This window comes from Oncorhynchus kisutch, linkage group LG1 (assembly GCF_002021735.2).
Source record: "Oncorhynchus kisutch isolate 150728-3 linkage group LG1, Okis_V2, whole genome shotgun sequence".
Taxonomy (NCBI): domain Eukaryota; kingdom Metazoa; phylum Chordata; class Actinopteri; order Salmoniformes; family Salmonidae; genus Oncorhynchus; species Oncorhynchus kisutch.
Window position 1 is genome coordinate 62,260,384 of NC_034174.2, and position 14,601 is coordinate 62,274,984.

The window sequence follows — 14,601 nt, forward strand, 5'->3', positions numbered from 1 at the left end:
GAGATTCCGATTGTGGTGGTGGTGGTGGCGCTGGAGAAACTCCCTGTCTCTCCCAGCGATCCATATTCTGGACAATGCGATCCATGACGGAGCTTAAACAGTCAATCTCCTCCGCTTGTTCCCGAACGCGTTCCTCCACCTCCATGAGCGTAGTGTCCTCTCCTGCTGACTTCATTTATATTGGTCAGAGATTCTGTCAGAAATATGTGTACAGGTGGCAGGGAAGGCGCAGGAGAGTCAAACGGAGTGTAAAATTGAGTCTTTTAATATATGTCCAAGTAACATGCTCCATAACACTAAATAGAAAAATGAATATAAACAAATATGGGTTCGAAGACCCGTCGCGCACCTATACAAAAAACACTACACTGACAATAAACAATCTCTGACAAAGACATGAGGGGAAACAGAGGGTTAAATACACAACAGGTAATGAATGGGATTGAAAACAGGTGTGTGGGAAGACAAGACAAAACCAATGGAAAATGAAAAATGGATCAATGATGTCTAGAAGACCGGTGACGTCGAACGCCGAGCACCGCCCGAACAAGGAGAGGCAACGACTTCGGCAGAAGTCGTGACAGTAAAGCAATAAAAGCTGAAATAAATAATTCTCTGTACTATTATTCTGACATTTCACATTCTTAAAATAAAGTGGTGAACCTAACAAGACAGGGCATTTTTACTAGGATTAAATGTCAGCAATGGTGAAAAACTGAGTTTAAAGGTGTTTGGATAAGGTGTATGTAAACTTCCGACTTCAACTGTACCAAGAAAGTTCATCTGTATTTTTTATACCACCAAAGAATGATGATGGTACTAAGACCACACACTGAGCTGTATACCACCATAAGCAAACAGGACCATGCGCATCCAGAGATGCATCCAGAGATGCTCCTCCTAGTGGCCGGGGACTTTAATGCAGGGAAACTTAAATCCATTTGACGTAATTTCCACCAGCATGTTAAATGTGCAACCAGAGGAAAAAAACTCTAGACCACCTTTACTCCACACACAGAGATGCGTACAAAGCTCTCCCTCGCCCTCCATTTGGCAAATCTGACCATAATTATATCCTCCTGATTCCTACTTACAAGCAGAAATTGAAGCAGGAATCACCAGTGACTCAGTCAATCAAAAACTGGTCAGATGAAGCAGATGCTAAACTACAGGACGGTTATGCTAACACAGACTGGAATATGTTCCGGGATTCTTCCGATGGCATTGAGGAGTACACCACATCGGTCACTGGCTTCATCAATAAGTGCTTTGATGACGTCGTCCCCACAGTGACTGTGCATACATACCCCAACCAGAAGCCATGGATTACAGGCAACATCTGCACTGAGCTAAAGGGCAGTGTTGCCGCTTTCATGGAGTGGGTCTCTAACCCGGAAGCATATAAGGCAAATGGTCAATACAGGACTAAGATCAAATTGTACTACTCCGGCTCCGATGCTTGTCAGATGTGGCAGGGCTTGCAAACTATTACAGACTACAAAGGGAAGCACAGCCAAGAGCTGCCCAGTGACATGAGCCTACCAGACGAGCTAAATTAATTCTATGCTCGCTTCGAGGCAAGTAACACTGAAACATGCATGAGAGCATCAGCTGTTCCGGACGACTGTGTGATCACGCTCTCCTCAGCCGATGTGTGTTAGACCTTTAAATAGGTCAACATTCACAGACGGATTACCAGGACGTGTACTCCGACCATGCGCTGACCAACTGGCAAGTGTCTTCACTGATATTTTCAACCTCTCCCTGTCTGAGTCTGTAATACCAACATGTTTCAAGCAAACCACCATAGATCCTGTGCCCAAGAACACTAAGGTAACCTTCCTAAATGACTACCGACCCGTGGCACTCACGTAAGGTAGCCATGAAGTGCTTTGAAAGGCTGGTCGTGGCACACATCAACACAATTATCCCAGAAACCCTGACCCACTCCAATTTGCATACCGCAGCAACAAGATCCTCAGATGATGCAATCTCTATTGCATTCCACACTGCCCTTTCCCACCTGGACGAAAGGAACACCTATGTGAGAATGCTATTCATTGACTACAGCTCAGCGTTCAACACCATAGTGCCCTCAAAGCACACCCCTAAGCTAAGGACCCTGGGACTAAACACCTCCATCTGCAACTGGATCCTGGACTTCCTGACGTGCCACCCCCAGGTGGTAAGGGTTGGTAACAACACATCCACACGCTGCTCCTCAACACAGGGGCCCCTCAGGGGTGTGTGCTAAGTCCCCTCCTGTACTCCCTGTTCAGTCATGACTGCACGGCTAGGCACGACTCCAACACCATCATTGCGTTTTCTGATGACACAACAGTGGTAGGCCTGGTCACCGACAACAATGAGACAGCCTATAGGGAGGAGGTCATACCTGGCTGTGTGGTGCCAGGACAACAACCTCTCCCTCAATGTGATCAAGACTAAAGACATGATTGTGGACTACAGGAAAAGGAGGACCGATCACGCCCCCATTCTCATCGACCGGGCTGTAGTGGAGCAGGTTGAGAGCTTCAAGTTCCTTTGTGTCCACATCACCAATAAACTAACATGGTCCAAGCAATAGAAATGGGATGGTGTATCGCTGCAGAATGCTGTGGTAGCCATGCTGGTTAAGTGTGTCTTGAATTCTAAATAAATCACAGACAGTGTCACCAGCAAAGTACCCCCAGACCATCACACCTCCTCCTCCGTGCTTCACAGTGGGAACCACACATGTGGAGATCATCCGTTCCCCTAATCTTTGTCTCACAAAGACACAGTGGTTGTAACCAAAAATCTCACATTTGGACTCATCAGACCAAATTACAGATTTCCACCGGTCTAATGTCCATTGCTCGTGTTTCTTGTTCCAAGCAAGTCTCTTCTTATTATTGGTGTTCTTTGGTAGCGGTTTCTTTGCAGCAATTTGACCATTAAGGCCTGGTTCACGCAGTCTCCTCTGAACAGTTGATGTTGAGATGTGTCTTGAACTCTGTGAAGCACAGGTCACTGACCATCTCGAATCCCACCGTACCTTCTCCGCTGTGCAATCTGGTTTCCGAGCTGGTCACGGGTGCACCTCAGCCACGCTCAAGGTACTAAACGATATCATAACCGCCATCGATAAAAGACAGTACTGTGCAGCCATCTTCATCGACCTTGCCAAGGCTTTCGACTCTGTCAATCACCATATTTTTATCGGCAGACTCAGTAGCCTCGGTTTTTCTGACGACACCATTCTGTATACTTCCGGCCCGTCCTTGGACACTGTGCTATCTAACCTCCAAACGAGCTTCAATGCCATACAACACTCCTTCCGTGGCCTCCAACTGCTCTTAAACGCTAGTAAAACCAAATGCATGCTTTTCAACCGTTCGCTGCCTGCACCCGCACGCCTGACTAGCATCACCACCCTGGATGGTTCCGACCTTGAATATGTGGACATCTATAAGTACCTAGGTGTCTGGCTAGACTGTAAACTCTCCTTCCAGACTCATATCAAACATCTCCAATCGAAAATCAAATCTAGAGTCAGCTTTCTATTCCGCAACAAAGCCTCCTTCACTCACGCCGCCAAACTTACCCTAGTAAAACTGACTATCCTACCGATCCTCGACTTCGGCGATGTCATCTACAAAATAGCTTCCAACACTCTACTCAGCAAACTGGATGCAGTTTATCACAGTGCCATCCGTTTTGTCACTAAAGCACCTTATACCACCCACCACTGCGACCTGTATGCTCTAGTCGGCTGGCCCTCACTACATATTCGTCGCCAGACCCACTGGCTCCAGGTCATCTACAAGTCCATGCTAGGTAAAGCTCCGCCTTATCTCAGTTCACTGGTCACGATGGCAACACCCACCCGTAGCACGCGCTCCAGCAGGTGTATCTCACTGATCATCCCTAAAGCCAACACCTCATTTGGCCGCCTTTCGTTCCAGTACTCTGCTGCCTGTGACTGGAACGAATTGCAAAAATCCCTGAAGTTGGAGACTTTTATCTCCCTCACCAACTTCAAACATCTGCTATCTGAGCAGCTAACCGATCGCTGCAGCTGTACATAGTCTATCGGTAAATAGCCCACCCATTTTTACCTACCTCATCCCCATACTGTTTTTATTTATTTACTTTTCTGCTCTTTTGCACACCAATATCTCTACCTGTACATGACCATCTGATCATTTATCACTCCAGTGTTAATCTGCAAAATTGTAATTATTCGCCTACCTCCTCATGCCTTTTGCACACAATGTATATAGACTCTCTTTTTTTCTACTGTGTTATTGACTTCTTGGCCAGGTCACAGTTGCAAATGAGAACTTGTTCTCAACTAGCCTACCTGGTTAAATAAAGGTGAAATAAAAATACAAATAAAATACATTTATTTGGGCTGCAATCTGAGGTGCAGTTAACTCTAATGAACTTATCCTCTGCAACAGAGCAAACTCTGGGTCTTCCTTTCCTGTGCCGGTCTTCATGAGATCCAGTTTCATCATTGATGGTTTTTGCGACTGCACTTGAAGAAACTTTACATTTTCCGGATTGACTGACCTTCATGTCTTAAAGTAGTGATGGACTGTCGTTTCTCTTTGCTTATTTGAGCTGTTCTTGCCATAATATGGACTTGGTCTTTTTCCAGATAGGTGCTCTCTTTTGTATACCTTGTCACAACACAACTGATTGGCTCAAACGCATTAAGAAGGAAAGAAATTCCACATTAACTTTAAACAAGGCACACCTGTTAATTTAAATGCATTCCAGGTGACTACCTCATGGAACTGGTTGAGATAATACCAAGAGTGTGGCTACTTTGAAGAATCTCAAACATAAAATATATTTTGATTTGTTTAACACTTTTTTGGTTTCCACATGATTGCATATGTGTTGTTTTGGTGTTTGGTGTTATTTCATAGTTTTTACAAAAAAACTCTTGACTGTTAACTCTAATGAACTTTTGACTGATACTATATAAACTGAGCAAAAAGAGAAATGTTCTCTCACTGTCAACTGCGTTTATTTTCAGCAAACTTAACATCTGTAAATATTTGTATGAACATAACAAGATTCAACAACTGAGACATAAACTGAACAAGTTCCACAGACATGTGACGAACAGAAATGTAATAATGTGTCCCTGAACAAAGGGGTAACAGTCAGTATCTGGTGTGGCCACCAGCTGCATTAAGTACTGCAGTGCATCTCCTCATGGACTGCAACAGATTTGCCAGTTCTTGCTGTGAGATGTTACCCCACTCTTCCACCAAGGTGCCTGCAAGTTCCCAGACATTTCTGGGGGCAATGGCCCTAGCCCTCACCCTCTGATCCAAGAGGTCCCAGACGTACTCAATGGGATTGAGATACGAGATCCGGGTTCTTCGCTGGCCATGGCAGAACACTGACATGCCTGTCTTGCAGGAAATAACACACAGAATGAGCAGTATGGCTGGTGGCATTGTCATGCTGGAGGGTCATGTCAGGATGAGCCTGCAGTAAGGGTACTACATGAGGGAGGAGGATGTCTTCCCTGTAACTCACAGCATTGATATTGCCTGTAATGACAACAAGCTCAGTCCGATGATGCTGTGACACACTGCCCCAGACAATGACAGACACTCCACCTCCAAATCGATCCCGCTCCAGAGTACAGGCCTTGGTGTAAACACTCTTTCCTTCGACGATAAAAGTTAATCCGACCATTACCCCTGGTGAGACAAAACCTCGACACATCAGTGAATAGCACTTTTTGCCAGTCCTGTCTGGTCCAGCGATGGTGAGTTTGTGCTCATAGGCGACGTTGTGATGTCTGGTGAGGACCTGCCTTACCACAATCCCTCAATCCAGTCTCTCTCAGCCTATTGTGGTCAGTCTGGGCACTGATGGAGGGATTGTGCTTTCCTGGTGTAACTCGGGCAGTTGTTGTTGCTATCCTGTACTTGTCCCGCAGGTGTGATGTTCAGATGTACCGATCCTGTGCAGGTGTTGTTACACGTGGTCTGCCACTGTGAGGACGATCAGCTTTCCGTCCTGTCTCCCTGTAGCTCTGTCTTAGACGTCTCACAGTACGGACATTGCAATTTATTGCCCTGGCCACATCTGCAGTCTTCATGCCTCCTTGCAGCATGCCTAAGGTACGGTCACACAGATGAGTAGGGACCCTGAGCATCTTTCTTTTGGTGTTTTTCAGAGTCAGTAGAAAGGCCTCTTTAGTGTCCTAAGTTTTCATAACTGTGATCTTAATTGCCTACCATCTGTAAGCTGTTAGTGTCTTAACTACCGTTCCACAGGTGCATGTTCATTAATTGTTTATGGTTCATTGAACAAGCATGGGAAACATTGTTTAAACCCTTTACAAATGAAGATCTGTGAAGTTATTTGGATTTTTACAAATTATCTTTGAAGGACAGCGTCCTGAAACAGGGACGTTTCTTTTTTTGCAGCGTTTACATTTTAAACATCACACACAGCCTACATTTGAGTACATACACACAAAATATCAAGGTCAAATAGGGGAGAGGCATAGTGCGGTAATGTGTTGCCATTTCAGTTTTTTTGCAAACAGGATGCATGTTTTGGAATATTTTTATTCTGTTAAAGGCTTCCTTCTTTTCACTCTGTAAATTAGCTTAGTATGTGGAGTAACTGCAATGTTGTTGATCCATCCTCAGTTTTCTCCTATCACAACAATTAAACTTAGTTACTATTTTAAAGTCAGCATTGGACTCATGGTGAAATCCCCGACTGGTTTCCTTCCTCTCTGGCAACTGAGTTAGGAAGGACGCCTTTACCTTCGTAGTGACTGGGTGTATTGATACACCAACCAAAGTGTAATTTATAACTTCATCATGCTCAAAGGGATAATCAATATCTGCTTCGACACCCCCCCCACCATCTACTCCATGGTCTTTATCGTTGAATATGTGTTTGAAGTTCACTATTCCACTGAGGGACCTTACAGATGTGTTGTGTGGAGTACAGAAATTAGGTAGTCATTCAAAAATAATTTTAAACACTATAATTGCACACAGAGTGAGTCCATGCAACTTATTATGTGACTTGTTAACCTTTTTCTTTTTTTACTTCGTTATGTATTTAGGTTTGCCATAAAAAAAGGGTGAGTAGTTATTGACACAAGACATTTCAACTTTTCATTTTTTATTAATTTGTAAAAATGTCTAAAAACATAATTCGACTTTGACATTATGGTGCATTGTGTGTAGACCAGTAATAAAAATAACACAACAAAATGTGGAAAAAGTCAAGGGATGTGAATACTTTCTGAAGGCACTGTACATGTTAAGTTGCGTATTGGCAACTGTGGTATGCTACAACTGTGCTACGTGGAGGTTCTTTGAAATAAATGCAAGTCAGCACTTATGCTCTAAATGTGAACCACATTGTTCCAACTTCCAACAGACACAATGGTACATGTTAATTTTCAATATTTGTACTGGGCAGTTTTGTTTCTTTTTGAAAGGGGGAGCAGGGTGGTTCTATCTAAATCCAATTAAATGTACACTGCAACTCAGCCACAGTGAGGGTAAACAAAGAGCTGCTGGCTTCCTGAGTGTAAGCCATTTTTTTGGACAAAGGAGAATGTAGCCTATGTGGCGCAGAGAGGGAGGATGTGAGCTGAGTTGTTGGTGGTTGTTGTGACTTCGAAAGTATTCTGTCACGTTCACGTTGTATTCAGCAGTAGAACGGTCTGAAAAGAAACAATGTTCAACTGACAATTAGGTGGTCATAGACTACTTTCTTTTTGCAGTTCCAAGTAGTTAACAAAAGCATTGGTTGTCTCAGTTAGCACTGGATGTAATGCTACCAGTTAAGATGTGAAATTAGATAATACAGTCTTAATACTTCAGCTTGTCCAGGAAAAGTAGGTAGCTGCAACAGGAAAGCCCTCATTTCCCAATGAAATCTTTGCACAGCAGATGCTGGCAGGGGTAAGTGACCAAAAGATAACCTCATAGCTTAGCTCCTCTGATTGGACCAAAGAGGATTGGGCCTTGTTTTAATGGAGATCTGACTGCAACAAACCCAACGCTGGAGTGTGACCTTATTCCACCAAGGAATAACAGTACACAGTTGACCCCTCTCAGTGGTCACTTTATTTTAGAAGTGGATCAAATGACTTCATTACATTTACATTTTAGTCATTTAGCAGACACTTCTATCCAGAGCGACATACAGCAGCAATTAGAGTTAGGTGCCTTGCTCAAGGGCACATCTATAGTTTTCATTACTTTCCCTTTTAAATGGGTTTACAGTGGTTAAACTATCTGTTTTATTTGTGTTCAGAATCTTAGTTAGCATAGTCTTATTTTGCATAGTCTTACTTTCACATATTAAAATAAAAATGTACACTATGTGGCCAAACGTATGTGGACACCTGCTCGTCGAACATCTCATTCCAAAATCATGGTCATTAATATGGAGTTGGTCCCCCCTGCAATAACAACATCCACTCTTCTGGGAAGGCCTTCCACTAGATGTTGGAACATTGCTGAGGGGATATGCTTGCATTCAGCCAAAAGAGCATTAATGAGGTTGGACACTGATGTTGGGCGATTAGGCCTGGCTCGCAGTCGACATTCCAATTCATCCCAAAGGTATTTGATGGGGTTGAGGTCACGGCTCTGTGGAGGTCAGTCAAGTTCTTCCACACCGATCTGGTCAAACCATTTCTGTATGGACCTCAATTTGTGCACGGGGGCATTGTCATGGTGAAACAGGAAAGGGCCTTCCCCAAACTATTGCCACAAAGTTGGAAGCACAGAATCGTCTAGAATGTCATTGTATGCTGTAGTGTTAAGATTTCCCTTCATTGGAACTAAGGGGCCTAGACCAAACCATGAAAATCAGCCACAGAACATTATTCCTCTTCCACCAAACTTTACAGTTGGCATATGCATTAGGGCAGGTAGCGTTATCATGGCATCCGCCAAACCCAGATTCATCCGTCGGACTGCCAGGCATGCCAGAGAATGCGTTTCCACTGCTCCAGAGTCCAATGGTGGAGAGATTTACACCACTCTAGTCGACGCTTGGCATTGCGTATGGTGATCTTGGGCTTGTGTGTGGCTGTTCGGCCATGGAAACCAATCAATCAATCAAATGTATTTGTAAAGCCCTTTTTACATCAGCCGATGTCACAAAGTGCAATACAGAAACCAAGCCTAACACCCCAAACAGCAAACAATGCAGATGTAGAAGCAGGGTGGCTAGGAAAAACTCCCTAGAAAGGCAGGAACCTAGGAAGAAATCTAGAGAGGAACCAGGCTCTGAGGGGTGGCCAGTCCTCTTCTGGCTGTGCCGGGTGGAGATTATAACAGGACATGGTCAAGATGTTCAAACGTTCATAGATGACCAACAGGGTCAAATAATAATAATTTGCAGTGGTTGTAGGTCAGCACCTCAGGAGGTCAGCACCTCAGGAGTAAATGTCAGTTGGCTTTTCATAGCCGATCATTCAGAGTTAGCGACAGCAGGTGCGGTAGAGAGAGAGAGTCGAAAACAGCAGGTCCGGGACAAGGTAGCACGTCCAGTGAACAGGTCAGGGTTCCATAGCCGCAGGCAGAACAGTTGAAACTGGAGCAGCAGCACGGCCAGGTAGACTGGGGATAGCAAGGAGTCATCGGGCCAGGTAGTCCTGAGGCATGGTCCTAGGGCTCAGGTCCTCCGTGAGAAAGAGAGAAAGAGATAGAGAGAGCATACTTAAATTCACACAGGACACCAGATAAGACAGGAGAAATACTCCAGATATAACAGACTGACCCTAGCCCCCTGACACAAACTATTGCAGCATAAATACTGGAGGCTGAGACAGGAGGGGTCGCGAGACACTGTGGCCCCATTCAACAATACCCCCGGACAGGGCCAACCAGGCAGGATATAACCCCACCCACTTTGCCAAAGCACAGCCCCCACACCACTAGAGGGATATCTTCAACCACCAACTTACTACCCTGAGACAAGGCCGAGTATAGCCCACGAAGATCTCCCCCACGGCACAAACTCGAGGGGGGCGCCAACCCGGACAGGAAGATCACGTCAGTGACTCAACCCACTCAATTGACGCACCCCTCCTAGGGACGGCATGGAAGAGCACCAGTAAGCCAGTGACTCAGCCCCCATAATAGGGTTAGAGGCAGAAAATCCCCGTGGAGAAAGGGGAACCGGCCAGGCAGAGACAGCAAGGGCGGTTCGTTGCTCCAGTGCCTTTCCTTTCACCTTCACAACCCTAGGCCAGACTACACTCATCATAGGACCTACTGAAGAGATGAGTCTTTAATAAAGACTTAAAGGTCGAGACCGAGTCTGCGTCTCTCACATCGATAGGCAGACCATTCCATAAAAATTGAGCTCTATAGGAGAATGCCCTGCCTCCAGCTGTTTGCTTAGAAATTCTAGGGACAATAAGGAGGCCTGCATCTTGTGACCGTAGCGTACATGTAGGTATGTACGGCAGGACCAGATCGGAGAGATAGGTAGGAGCAAGCCCATGTCATGTCATGAAGCTCCCAACGAACAGTTATTGTGCTGACGTTGCTTCCAGAGGTAGTTTGGAACTCTGTAGTGAGTGTTGCAACCGAGGACAGACGTTTTTTACACGCTACGTGCTTCAGCATTTGGCGGCCCCGTTCTGTGAGCTTGTGTGGCCTACCACTTTGCGGTTGAGCCATTACTCCAAGACGTTTCCACTTCCCAATAACAGCACTCACAGTTGATCGGTGCTTCTCTAGTGGGGCAGAAATGTTATGAACTGACTTGTTGGAAAGGGGGCATCCTAAGACGGTGCCACGTTGAAAGTCACTGAGCTCTTCAGTAAGGCCATTCCACTGCCAATGTTTTTCTATGGAGATTTCATAGCTGTGTGCTCGAATTTATACATAATGTATAAATATATATATATATATTACATACATATTCAGACCTTTTACTCAGTAATTTGTTGAAGCACCTTTGGCAGCGATTACAGCCTTGAGTCTTCATGGCTATGATGCTACAAGCTTGGCATATCTGTATTTGGGGAGTTTCTCACATTCTTTGCAGATCCTCTCAAGCTCTGTCAGGTTGGATTGGGTGCGTCAATGAACAGCTATGTTCAGGTCTCTTCAGAGATGTTTGATCGGGTTCAAGTCCGGGGTCTAGCTGGGCCACTCAAGAACATTCAGAGACTAGGGTCGTAGTCCTGTTGGAGGGGAACTTTCGCCCCAGTCTGAGGTCCTGAGCACTCTGGAACAGGTTTTCTTGAAGGATCTCTCAATACTTTGCTCCGTTCATCTATTCCTCCATCCTGACTAGTCTCACAGTCCCTGCCACTGAAAACATCCCCACAGCATGATGCTGCCACCACCATGCTTCACCGTCGGGATTGTGCCAGTTTTCCTCCAGACGTGATGCTTGGCTTTCAGGCCAAAGAGTTCAATCTTGGTTTCATCAGACCAGAAAATCTTGTTTGTCTGAGAGTCTTTAGGTGCCCATTGGCAAACTCCAAGCGGGCTGTCATGTGCATTTTTTTGGCCACTCTACCATAAAAGCCTGATTGGTGGAGTGCTGCAGAGATCGTTGTCCTTCTGGAAGATTCTCCCATCTCCACACAGAAACTCTGGAGCCATGTCAGAGTGACCATTGGGTTCTTGGTCACCTTCCTGAACAAGGCCCTTCTCCCTCGATTGCTCAGTTTGGCCGGACGGCCAGCTCTAGGAAGAGTCTTGGTGGTTCCAAACTTCTTTCATTTAAGAATGATGGAGGCCACTGTGTTCTTGGGGACCTTCAATACTGCAGACATTTTTTGTTACCCTTCCCCAGATCTGTGCCTCGACACAATCATGTCTTGGAGCTCTACGGACAATTCCTTTGAACTCATGGCTTCGTTTTTGCTCTGATATGCACTGCCAACTGTGAGACCTTATATAGACAGGTGTGTGCCTTTCAAAATCATGTCCAATCAAGTGAATTTACCACAAATGGACTCCAATTAAGTTGTAGAAACATCTCAAGGATGATCATTGGAAACAGGATGCACCTGAGCTCAATTTCGAGTCTCATTGTAAAGGGTCTGAATACTTATGTGAATTGGGTATTTCGTTTTTTATTTTGAATACATTTGCTAACATTTCTGAAAAACTGTTTTTTAGAACAAGGCTGAAATGTAACAAAATCAAGGGGTCTGAATACTTTCCGAATGCACTATATACAGTGGGGCAAAAAAGTATTTAGTCAGCCACCAATTGTGCAAGTTCTCCCACTTAAAAAGATGAGAGAGGCCTGTAATTTTCATCATAGGTAAACATTTATTTGCAAATTATGGTGGAAAATAAGTATTTGGTCAATAACAAAAGTTTATCTCAATACTTTGTTATATACCTTTTGTTGGCAATAACAGAGGTCAAACGTTTTCTGTAAGTCTTCACAAGGTTTTCACACACTGTTGCTGGTATTTTGGCCCATTCCTCCATGCAGATCTCCTCTAGAGCAGTGATGTTTTGGGGCTGTTGCTGGACAACACGGACTTTCAACTCCCTCCAAAGATTTTCTATGGGGTTGAGACCTGGAGATTGGCTAGGCCACTCCAGGACCTTGAAATGCTTCTTAAGAAGCCACTCCTACGTTGCCCGGGCGGTGTGTTTGGGATCATTGTCATGCTGAAAGACCCAGCCACGTTTCATCTTCAATGCCCTTGCTGATGGAAGGAGGTTTTCACTGAAAATCTCACGATACATGGCCCCATTCATTCTTTCCTTTACACGGATCAGTCGTCCTGGTCCCTTTGCAGAAAAACAGCCTCAAAGCATGATGTTTCCACCCCCATCTTCACAGTAGGTATGGTGTTCTTTGGATGCAACTCAGCATTCTTTGTCCTCCAAACACAACGAGTTGAGTTTTTACCAAAAAGTTATATTTTGGTTTCATCTGACCATATGACATTCTCCCAATGTTCTTCTGGATCATCCAAATGCTCTCTAGCAAACTTCAGACGGGCCTGGACATGTACTGGCTTAAGCAGGGGGACACGTCTGGCACTGCAGGATTTGAGTCCCTGGCGGCGTAGTGTGTTACTGATGGTAGGCTTTGTTACTTTGGTCCCAGCTCTCTCCAGGTCATTCACTAGGTCCCCCCGTATGGTTCTGGGATTTTTGCTCACCGTTCTTGTGATCATTTTGACCCCACGGGGTGAGATCTTCCGTGGAGCCCCAGATCGAGGGAGATTATCAGTGGTCTTGTATGTCTTCCATTTCCTAATAATTGCTCCCACAGTTGATTTCTTCAAACCAGGCTGCTTACCTATTGCAGATTCAGTCTTCCCAGCCTGGTGCAGGTCTACAATTTTGTTTCTGATGTCCTTTGACAGCTCTTTGGTCTTGGCCATAGTGGAGTTTGGAGTGTGACTGTTTGAGGTTGTGGACAGGTGTCTTTTATACTGATAACAAGTTCAAACAGGTGCCATTAATACAGGTAACGAGTGGAGGACAGAGGAGCCTCTTAAAGAAGAAGTTACAGGTCTGTGAGAGACAGAAATCTTGCTTGTTTGTCGGTGACCAAATACTTATTTTCCACCATAATTTGCAAATAAATTCATTAAAAATCCTACAATGTGATTTTCTGGATTTTTTTGCCTCATTTTGTCTGTCATAGTTGAAGTGTACCTATGATGAAAATTACAGGCCTCTCTCATATTTTTAAGTGGAAGAACTTGCACAATTGGTGGCTGACTAAATACTTTTTTGCCCCACTGTATACCCTATATGATGAAACAAACAATCAACAGCTTCTTTTGTACTGTAACTTTTCAAGGTGGCCTTTTCCCACATTTGATGGTTCCCCCTAGCCTGGTCTCATACTGTAAGTGCCATAGCTAACTGCTCTTCAATATCCTATGGTATGATACAAAATTAATACAGAGAGGTGTTTGCTAAAGTACGAAACAGACTGGAACACCAGGCTAGGATACCACTGCCGGGATGTTTTGATTAAAATGGTACATTTATATGGGGTGTGTTCTTGTCTACACAGGTACAATGGCTCCCTACCCAACGGAGACAGGGGGAGGCGGAAAAGCCGCTTTGCACTGTGCCGGAGACCCAAGGCCAGCGGGGTGAAACCCAGCACAGTACACGTGGCGTGTACACCTCAGGCAGCCAAGGTAGGAGCTAGGAAACAGTCATACTGTATGCTTGAATTTAAGACTTATTTCTGTAATCGTAGAAACTCTCTTATATAATGTAATGTATACTTGATATAAACAAGACGATAGTGACGGCATTGTCTCTTGTTGCACTAATACACAATCTTCTCTCTATAATAGGCATTAGATCTCCACTCAGAACAGGGGCGCCTGAAGTAAATGTAATTGGTAATGACATCATCCTGCTACTCCTAACATCAAACTTTTCCCTCCTGCAGGCCATCAGCAACAAGGACCAGCACAGTATCTCCTACACTCTGTCCCGGGCCCAGACGGTGGTGGTGGAGTACACTCATGACAGCAATACAGACATGTTCCAGGTGAGTGTGTCCCCAGCGTGTCCTCACTGCTCAAGTCAAGCCTGGTCCCAGATCTGTTGTGCTGTCTTGTCAACTCACATGGTCGAC

At 44.9% G+C, this 14,601-nt stretch overlaps 1 protein-coding gene across 1 annotated transcript in view; it reads left to right on the top strand.

The window, feature by feature from the left end:
* Positions 1-14,601, top strand: part of LOC109889712 (E3 ubiquitin-protein ligase pellino homolog 1) — a 58,041-nt gene that overhangs the window by 36,972 nt on the left and 6,468 nt on the right. Inside the window, exons 3-4 of the mRNA XM_020481351.2 lie at positions 14,023-14,152; positions 14,413-14,514. Of these exons, the coding sequence (XP_020336940.2) occupies positions 14,023-14,152; positions 14,413-14,514 (232 nt within the window). The remainder of the gene's footprint in view (positions 1-14,022; positions 14,153-14,412; positions 14,515-14,601) is intronic.